At 43.7% G+C, this 10,430-nt stretch overlaps 1 protein-coding gene across 1 annotated transcript; it reads left to right on the top strand.

The window, feature by feature from the left end:
- The first annotated feature begins 339 nt into the window (after window positions 1-339).
- On the top strand, window positions 340-6,873 carry zgc:73226 (uncharacterized protein LOC402792 homolog). Its single transcript, XM_053411746.1, has 6 exons — window positions 340-382; window positions 3,184-3,334; window positions 3,505-3,586; window positions 4,391-4,464; window positions 5,164-5,310; window positions 6,825-6,873. Exons 1-6 carry the CDS (start codon window positions 340-342, stop codon window positions 6,871-6,873), a joined length of 546 nt encoding a protein of 181 aa, XP_053267721.1.
- Window positions 6,874-10,430: the final 3,557 nt, after the last annotated feature.

The following is a 10,430-nucleotide window of genomic DNA, read 5'->3' as shown; positions in this document are numbered from 1 at the left end:
AGTTCTTAATCAATATTTCGGAAACTTTTTGGGAAACAAGTTTGTCTCGGTCTCACCTGCTGAGCTCGTGTTGTTTACCTCCTCCCTGCTGTTGACACGCGGGAGAGGGGCGGGGGTGAGGAGGAATGGATGGATGAGGGGAGAGGAGGGGGGGGGGGGGTGGATTAACGCAGCGTCGGTGTCCGGTTTTAGGCTCCACAACAAACCCTGTGAGTGATTGAGAGAAAAAGATCCTCACTGGCACAGAAAGCTCGTCCAGCACCTGCTCGTCCTCCTCGGTCAGTGTCAGCATCTCTGCGCGCTCAGCCTCCAGCCCCGCACAGCCCCCGGCCATCCAACATGTCTCTGTCCGGCTCACAGACACCAGAGGACGGACTCTACGGTGAGTGGTGGCGGTGCTGGTACACGGACCGGCTCTTTGTTTTGCTGTTTATTCAGTCAGTTATTAGGTCGCTTTAGGACGCAGGGTATCCTCACGTGTAGGGAACAGGGAGGATGGTTAAAGCTGCCTGGTTGTGTGCGCGCACACAGATTCAAAGTCTAATTTCAGAGTGCAAATGTCAACAAACAACGGCAGCTCTGACCCCATGGATCAGTGTGTTTCCAGGTGTGATGGGAAGGTGTTCACCCACAGCTGCACGCACGCCTCTCCCAGTTTCAGGGCTGAGAGGAAAGTGTTACAGGATGTTACAGAGAGAAAGATGAGGAAGAAGAAGAAGAAGAAGAGGGAAGAGGCAGTTTTCTTTTTGCCATTGTTGTTGCCACTGACACCGTCATTGTGTAAACGGATTCCCTGACTCACCTGTTTGTATCTCTATAAACCAATTAGGCTGTGGAGATTTCCTGAAGCTTATAGCTCAACCGTGCATGTGTGTGCACAGAGGATGCTGGGCCCAACATGTGGAGCAATGCGAGGGGGGGGGGGGGGGGACGACGACAACACACACACACACTGAGGAACTGGGTGAGGGTAACTGAGGGGGTTAGACTTTAAATTCAGAATTTTACAAATCAGCACAGGGTTAACAATTACAGCTCTATCAATACTGGAGTATTTTAATATTTAAAAACCCGTCCCTATAATTTCCTTACCCCAGTTTCAGGCTTAATATATTAACGGAACATCATTTTCTGAACAGCCCAAACTGCACATTACTGGCAAAATTGGCAAATGTGGGACCTTATTTCCAAAACTCAGGTTTCCATCGGAATTAAGTACAAATTTTAATTGAATTCGAGGAAAAGAATATGGAAATCAATTTATTTTTGGTCCACACACATCTTTTCCACCTCAGGTTTTAAAAAATGTAAAATGTAAAATGTGCATTAAAAAACGAATCAAGGCACCGTCATATTATCGCTTCAAACAGCAGAACATGTTGGTTTGTCATTTGACATTTCTATTTTGCTGTCGTTTTAAGTTTTTTTTATGTTACATCTTGAGAGACAACGAAAAAGAATATATACAAATATGAGGTAGTTAAAATCTAAAGGCCCTCCTGTCGTCTCTTCCCTCCCCTCAACATAAAGAAAACACACAACAACCCCCCTCCCCCTTTCTCTGCCTCCCCTTCACAGGCTGATCACTTGTGTGCAGTCCCTAAACTGGGAACGGGCATTCATAACAAACATGAATCTGTAGCGCTGCAGCTCATTGAGTCTTTTAACATCCAGCTCTTGTCCACATTATATAAAGCTGATTTGGCAGTGTGGCACAGATGAATGTGCGTACGGGGGATTGCACCGCACAGAAACTGATTTAGCGCCGCAGAGCGTTGCCAGCCAGATAAGTCAGGCGGCGAGGCAGTTGTTATGTCATAACTCCCCTCTGTGGGAACACAACTAGGGCAATGGCAGAGTCCCCCCCCCCCTAAATCTGCCTCAACCAACCTCCCCTCCTCACCCTTCGTCCCCTCTTCTCTCCATCCCCGTCCGCACTGATTCCACCTCTTTCTGCAAACTGCTGGTGACGCTCGCACGGTGTCCTAAATCCATTTATGACGTGAAGATTAGAGAGATCAGACGGGAGGGGAAGGATATACAGATGAGGTGTTGATGTTTTGTAAATGTGTCAGATAGGGATACAGGCGGCATGACGAGGGAGAAACAAGGGGAGCAGAGCAGAGGGTGAATGGCTAATCTCTTAACAGAAATAACATCTTACATAAGCAGGCATGCTGTCAGCCCGAGTTAGCCCTGCTCCACTGTTTGGCTGCTGAGTGTGGGCACGCCATACACACCAGCATGCATGTGTGTGCACGTGTAAATCTCTTCCTGCCCATGCACCCAATGACCCTCCATTCATGTGTCCATTCATTCATTTGCGGTCTGTGTTTTCAGGAGTCATCGATAAGAGAGGGAACAGACACTTGGTCTCTGTCTCTTCTCTGTATGTTACATACACATGTTTTTATACATGTGTGTGTGTGTGTGTGTGTGTGTGTGTGTGTGTGTGTGTGTGTGATGTCACTGTCCAGCTGCATTTCCATCCAGGAATTCAACATGTCCCCGGTCTGGTGTCATGTCAGGACATCGCTGGTGGTGCTGCTTGACCTATGACTCACCATATGTCAGCGCACAACACAAACCTGTCTACTCCACAACGAAGATACAACATTTACCAATAAGTCTTATTTCTTAATTTGGCAATGGAAACTGCATTTTTTTTTAATAGTTCTGCTTATTCTTCTTTTTTATGAATAGGAACTCAAAATACAGGATACAATAATCATCCATACACAGACAATTTATTGCAGGTTGAATCATCAATAAGAATATTTTTCATATAAAAAACTATGCTAGGTTTATCACACGAGTTCATACAATTTTATTACAATCTGAAAGAGATTATTAGCGTTTTCTCAGATACTAATGTAGTTTTATTTCTTCAGCAGATTGGATTTTTTAAAGTACTTAAAGCATTTTGTGATAGTTTGATTGTAGTGACAGATCTACTCTCAGTAGTGTGTCCTGTGATTAGAACAACAAAAAAATATCGCACGCTCACTCAAAATGTAAATATACTTGTTTAAAATGCATAAATGTGTTTACTTCCCTCGCATAATCACAGTTCGTCTCTGGCCCGCTACAGCTGAATGTATGTGTACGGAGTCCCGCTGGTTCCTGCCTCCCCTGCTTGTGGTGTCATCACTAACTCTGCTGCTCGTGTCGTTTGCTCGTCAGGCTCCTGGGTCGAGCTGGAGGAGCTGATCGCAGCCGTGAGCAGCAGGGAGAGTCTGACAGGGCCGCAGGACTGCATCTCCTCCGCCCTGCATGGGGAGCTGGAGAGGATCCTTCTGGAGGCGCAGCTGGAGTGTGAGAGGAGCAAAGACAGGTCGGTGTGGATGCTTTGGGTTTGGTTTGGGGGGGGGGGGGGCTGTACTCAGTGGAGTTTTGTTTTCACAACGTGTGTTTATTTTCCCTGTTTTTGTTTGCTGTGATAGTAATGTGGACTCATTCGGTTGCAGTGTGTGTCCAGATTGTAAAGGCTTGTTTGTTCCACAGTCCTCCGCAGGTGGGATCTCCACGGTCCACTGGTTCCCCGAGACCCAGCAGTGATCAGGACAGTGACTGTGTCACCATACAGGTATTCTTCTTCCCAACACCACCATCCTTTTTGTAATCTACAAATAATTCCTGCACAGTATTACTGAATGTGTTTATTCAGATTACTTGCTGCACACCCAACCAATTCTTACTATGTATTACAGTACCGTTTAAAATCAACCTGCAGAGACATGAGGCTTGTTGGAAATCTATAATCTATATTATGGAACATTTATTTGAATTCATGAAGTGATGTATTTATTCAACAGAAAATTAAAGACTCATAGGTGATGCCTTCAAGTGTCCACTCACATCTTAGGGACGGTCCAACAACTGTGTTTTTTTCTTATTATTGTGTCGTAACTGTGTTTGTGCAGATGCTTCTTGCTAAATGGTATTTAGAGATTTCCCCTAAAGGTTTATGAGACATATGTTCAAACTCAAGATGAAAGTAAATGTTAGAATCAGCCATGCGCATGTACTCCGGTACTCAACAAACAGACTGTATATAAAGATTGATACACACGCTCGACCAGTCACAATTCATTCTCAACTGTCAATCATGACGTTTCGACCTGTTCTTATAGCATCAAATAAGTTAAACCAAACCCCCCAGAGAAATGTGACAAGTCAGTGTGATAAGAACTAACTAAAAACCATCTTTGAGAAATAAATATTAAATATGTCCTTTGGCTTTTTAGTATACATGTCCCATCCAGTAACATGGAGGAGACAGGGCTTATGAACTATACTAGATCAAGATGATTTTGCTTCACTTTTGAGAGCTGTTTTATCACTCTATTTCTTCTCTTGCACATCCTCTCATCCTTAACATGTGTTGCAGGAGGACGTTGAGCGGCGGGTGGACACAGACTGGGTGTGGGATTGGTCCAGTAGACCTGAAAATATGCCACCAAAGTAAGACCAGCTCCGCCAAAGTCAATAATTACATTTTTTCTTGTATTCACGATGTTCCATGCATTGTAAGAGTGCTTGCAAAGATGTGTAATGGTTTAAAATGAAAATGTCTCTCTTGCCAAGAGTTAGACGAGAAGATCAATACTACTCTCGTGGTTTTGAGCCAGAAAGAATTTGCTTAGCTTTGCATAAAGACTGAAAAGAAGAGGGGTGGGGTTTATCATGGCTCTGTCCAGGGTTCAAAATCCACATAGAACCTCTGGATGGATGGAACCTCTAGAACTCACAAATTAACATGTTGTGATAGTATGTAGAATTAGTTAAAAGTTAGTTGAAAAATCCGGTCTGTTTTATTTGCAAAACATAAAGAACTGTGAATTCATTGATCAATTTGACAGCACATTCCAATGTGGTTTCTTTTTACCTTTGATTTTTGAGAAACACATGAATCATCCTCCTTTTTATTTACTCTGCCACACTAGATCTTTTAATCTGTTTGACAGGTAGTGCTTCTTAATGATCCCCGGCTCCGAGAACTCTGCTCCCTCTCTCACATTCCCACTCCTCTCTCTTGTGTTCTCATTATCTCTGTTTATTTTTTTCTCCTCTTTCTATCTTCCCATTCCCCACACCTCTTATCTGTGGCTCCTTGTCGTCCTCTCTCTCCTCTCCTCTCCCTCTCTCTCTGTCTCTCTTCAGAGAGTTTGTGTTTCAGCACCCGAAGCAGCCGAGCTCCCTCAGCGTTAGGAAGACAGAGGTGATGAAGAGAGGACTCTTCTCCTCCGATGTTCTCCTCATCCTCGTTCCCTCGCTGCTGGCTTCACACCTGCTCACACTTGGAGTCGGGTGAGACATGTTAACACAAAGATAGACTCGTGTTGCGTTTATCTTTGTGTTACCCGAAGCAAATTCATTACAGCTGGTAGAGTTTGCTCTATTTGAATTACTTTAAATCGAAGTCAGGCAATAAATAGAATTGTATATTAGCTCATATTCGAAAATCACAATTTGCCTCATGGGGCTTATTAAGGTGCAGCATCCTCTGCCCTTAACCCTTTCCCAGGATAGACAGTGTGATAGAAGCCATGTGTAACGTACATCGGCAAGATAACATAATTTACAACACTCATGAGAAAAGATAGAGTCTAACAAAAATGGAACTGACACTAAAGCTACATTTTAGAGGCAAAAAGTTCAAAATATCCAGGCAGCATCACCAGTTTATGGTCGGGTGTCGAGCAGATGTTCTTGTATTGCAGTATACAGCAGAGCTAGGTGGTCCTATAATAGAAATTGTCTGCTTTACTTCTTGTTTGCTTTGTTTTAACGTACCTGAATCTTGGCCGATGTATTTGCTGGCTTTGCTGGAGGGTAAACTACAGCGGTGCTAAAATTAGGTTAAGCTCTAATTGCGTCCCTGACCGTCTCCTACACACTGAGAACCAGTGGATGTATTAGTCATAGATGGAACATATATAATGAAGTTAGTTAACGATTAATGAGGTGTTTCCTGGCCTTCGAAGTACTTCTCTGTTACCATGGATGTCTCACAGGAAGCGGATAATGGACTCACCGATGGAGTCTTTTGGCTGAAAATTGCTCACCTGGCATGTTGTTTAAGAAATGATTGTAGCTTCCAGGTTTTTCTTCTGTATTGGGAGTCCCACCTCATGTGCACATTAGTGTTGCCCCCAACATGCATGTTTCTGCTCAGCGTCTAGCGCTTACATCATATCCTGTATATATTAAAGTTGATTACATGTCTCCACTTACGCTATCCAGAAGTTAAGCCAAAATATCCAGGGTAGGAACGCTGCCATCTTGCACCGATGACATCATTTGGAAACAGAGTCTGCACAGTAGCGCTCCGGGGATGGAGCCACAGCAGCAAGGCCCTGTCGATACATGTGCTAGCCAATCACCAATCAGACTCAGCTGCACATCACGAGTCAGACTCAGCTGCCAATCACGATGTTTCACTTAGTTTTTATACCATCATTGCCAGAAAAAGGAACACAAGAAAATACATGAGTATGATAGGAACTTTATAAAAAGACAAAAAGCATCTATGAGAAAGATGTATTCGACATGTTCTTTAGTCAATGCCCGCCCTGCTCACAATAGAGGGCCTAATGACCTGTTCTGCTGCCAGCCACCAGGTGGCGATGCACATGCTTTGGCCTCGCTTTTGTCATCTATCTTCACATACAGTACAGTCTATGGATGAAACAAATCTATTGATGATATTTGTTTTGCATGCTAGCCCCTCTGTGTGCTCTGCCTATTGTACAATGTATTTCTTAGGAGAGGTTTAGTGAAAGGTCAAAATGTAACAACAGATTTTTCTTTTCTCTTTTTAGGATCTACATAGGAAAGCGACTGGCTGCTTCCACAACTAGCACGCTGTGATGTCACCTGTAACAGTCTGGCCAATAAGGTCACAGTCCGCCCTCTCTACCGCAATAATTTGCCTCCTTCCTTCTTCGTCAGGGGGCAACCATAGGACCCTGTCTGTCTGTACCTCTGTCTCTGTTCAAATGTACCTGTGTCTTCCCAGCAGCACTCTGCCGGTCTGTCATTCTGTCGGCCTCTCTGTCAGTATAAGCGTGTCGTAGGGCCCGAGGAGCGGATGGATGTCCACCAAAGAGTCAGTCTGAGGTCACTTTTACTCTCCCACAGAGTAACGCTGATCTCAACTAGCTAAAGTGTCATCACAGAGAAGAGATTGCCCCGATACAAGAAAAGATAACGAAAGTTTCATCCGGCTAGATCAATAAATCCCTTTGATAGGCGGAGATGAAAACAGTTGGTCGGGAGCAGTGTGCAATGTGTGCCGACAAAATGAGAAAGATAACATGTGGTAGCCTTTTCTCTCAACCTTTGAAAGAGCAAAATGTCTGTAATTTGTCAAAAGTAATGACCCTCTGTGAGACTGAGCCGCTGAGAGTGGTTCTGCGCCGCGATGGTTTATCTAATGTTGAGAGTTTTAGTTGGCCGAGTGATTGTACAGTAGGAGAAGCTCCGGTTGTGCTTTCCGTCCCATAAACCAATTAAATATTTGACCTCCGACAAAGACAATCATGATCCCATTAAACTTCACTCCTCAAAACCTTATTGTGCCTCTCGGGGTCTTTTATTCTCTCTCCTCCGGGCAGTGTTTGTCGCACACATGTTCACCTCGTTTGATAAATGCAGGGAAAGTGAAGCGTTTGCAGCCAGCAAAGCACAAAGATCTGCTGAAGTAAGCTCGGCCCAGTAATCCAGAATATATGTGGACGGTATATTCTCGCTTTCGGGCTCTGGTTGTCTGGGCATGGTTTGCAGGTAGTCATAGGAAACAGAAAAGGGAAATATGTTTACAACCTAAAGTGTTGTTAACAACATACACATGAAACACAGCATCTGTTTAGAATTAATACCCTTTCCAGATGAAGTGAATAATAATAAAGGTCTTTCCGTGGTGTGTGTTTTTTTACCTCCACCAGTGACGACTCGCCCTCTTGTCTAACTCAGGTCTTGCAGACATGCTATGACATCACAGCACCCTGTCTCTATCCATCTGTCTTTGTCATTCCTCACCTCACACGAGTCTTCCTTTTCTCTCTTTTTTTTTAAAACTAGCTGCTGCCTAGACCACTCAAGGATTTTGACATTTTATGGCTTTCCCGTAAAACCAGAAAACCCGTTTCCTCTTAACATCTCATGAAAATAGCTGGCCTGCATTTGGAGCGGCGGGTCTGAGAAGCACACCGAGTTTTTTGGTGTTCTTTTCATGCTTTGCTGCTTCGGATGTAAGCGCGTCCCATTTGTCGTCCGGCCTGGCCGAGCCCAATGAGTTTATCAGCCATTAGCGGGGTGTTTGATGTGAGGGGTCCTGCTGAGCTTGTTAAGCTACTCCTAGACAACACCGAGCTGACGATGCAACAACAAGGCCGCCTTGGCACAGCACAAAACCACCTGGTTTCCATTCACAGACGACCACATGTTCCACGCTCGCATCCGTGCAGCCATATGGCTCGTACATATTTTGGCAACAGTCTTTCAGACGATGTTATGACAAATGATTTCACGCGATTAGGAAATGTGCGTTCATCATCTTTGAACGAGGTTTGATCTATTTTCGTTTCGCAACGTTGCAGTTTAGGTCTCGCTGAAATGGTTGACTTCTGACATATGATTTATTTTTAGACTTTTGACCACTATTTTGGTGATATCAACATTTACCTCAGCAAAATTTAAACGAAAGATACAAATGAGCAATGAATGAACCGAGCTGTCGTGTTTAAACACCAATCAAGGTTGACACATGGTTTCACTGGTTCCGCTTAGACCAGGGGTGTCCAAACTTTTTATCCCGAGGGCCACATACAGAAAAAAATTCGAAGGTCTGGGTCACTTACGCCGCCACGCCCCCCTGCCCTGGAGCAGACCGTTGACAATTCAGCCTCAATTGCGTTGCCCCGGGGCGGGGCGTTCTGAGGGACAGCTGGCAGGTCAGGGGTGAGATGGGCGCCACCTAGTGTCTAAACTGAGAAGTACAATACAATAGGCAATAGTCCATTACATTACAATTCATTTAGCTGACGCTTTAATCCAAAGCGATTTACAATCAATGCATTCAAACACTGAACAACAAGAAACAAGAAAGTACAATTTCTTCAAAAAAATAGAGCAAAACTATATAGTGCTATAATTAAGTGCCATTTAAGTGCTACTAAATTGCTAGTTTAAAAAAAACAATATCTTTTTTTTAATTATTATTTTTATTTTTTTTGAGGCGGGCCAATTTAAAATGAATGGCGGGCCGCAGATGGCCCGCGGGCCGTAGTTTGGACACCCCTGGCTTAGACCTACTGTGCTGTTATATTTGTGGTTTGGTTTGTTTATTAAACAAACCAATAAACAAATGGCTATGGGTGAAAACATAAGCCCTTTGGCAGAGGTAAGGAAACATTTGAAAACAAAGACTATGATAAAACGCTAATCGGTACGACAGAAGGAAATTAGCCAGTTAAAGTGTAAATGCTGTTTTATTGAACAACCTGCATTCACCAATAGAATCCTGTGATATGATCCTGATTGTCCTCATCCAACAAAAATGTCTCTCAAAAGTGAATTATGTTACGGTTTGGTGGAGGAGATGGACCCAGGATGCAGAGGTTACAAACAAAGAGGTATTTAATATAATAAAAGGCTTTAAACAAGACAAAAACAAAACACTAACACTAACAGGTACGTTCTGGCGACAAGGCGCACAGAGAACAAGGAAGCAGGAGAAGCTGGTCGAGACAGCAGAGACAAACAAACCATATCTATCACGTGTGGAAACGAGTAGACAACGAGTAGACAACGAGAAGACAACGAGTAGCACAACCACGAGTAGAAAATAACGAGTACGAACCGACAGGGGACAAAGGGAAACACAGAGGCTTAAATACAGAGGAAAGGAAGGGGCAATTACGCACAGGTGAAACACATGAGGACTGGGAAGACAATCACCGAAAGGAAGTGACACACCCGAGAAGCTGGAAACACACAAGGAAGGAGAGACTACAAAATAAAACAGGAAACAGAACACACAAGGAGAAACAGAGTGCACACATGAAAACAGAGATCTAACAGTTAACAGACAACACTAAAAATTAAGCTTCTTGACATGTTCACCAACTTCCATTGTCTTATATTTCAGTAACTTTATGTCTCTAGCTGTAAAATTAGCCAACACTGCCTCTTGTTGGAACGAGAAGTTAACAGATTAAAACTGTTCCTCCCCTTGTTGGATGACCTTGTCGCATTATCGCTTTTACCACTTCTCAGCAAATACTAAAGTGAGTTCAATTTTAACCATGATAGAAAATCTGAATTTTCATTAACTTGAATTATCTTACAAATATTGCATTTTGGCTTTACCCCGATTCAACCCCCATTCCTCACGTGCCCCTCCCAACCATTAACCCTCAGCTTGG

The sequence above is a fragment of the Pleuronectes platessa genome, chromosome 19, assembly GCF_947347685.1.
Source record: "Pleuronectes platessa chromosome 19, fPlePla1.1, whole genome shotgun sequence".
In the NCBI taxonomy this organism is placed as follows: Eukaryota; Metazoa; Chordata; class Actinopteri; order Pleuronectiformes; family Pleuronectidae; genus Pleuronectes; species Pleuronectes platessa.
The sequence above is the reverse complement of the archived record's forward strand: the minus strand, read 5'-3'. Positions and strand labels throughout refer to the sequence as shown.

Coding starts and splice junctions, on each gene's coding strand:
- zgc:73226 (XM_053411746.1), top strand. CDS start 340: ATGTCTCTGTCCGGCTCACAGACACCAGAGGACGGACTCTACG. Junction 383..3,183: donor ACCAGAGGACGGACTCTACG/GTGAGTGGTGGC, acceptor TTTGCTCGTCAG/GCTCCTGGGTCGAGCTGGAG. Junction 4,465..5,163: donor CCTGAAAATATGCCACCAAA/GTAAGACCAGCT, acceptor GTCTCTCTTCAG/AGAGTTTGTGTTTCAGCACC.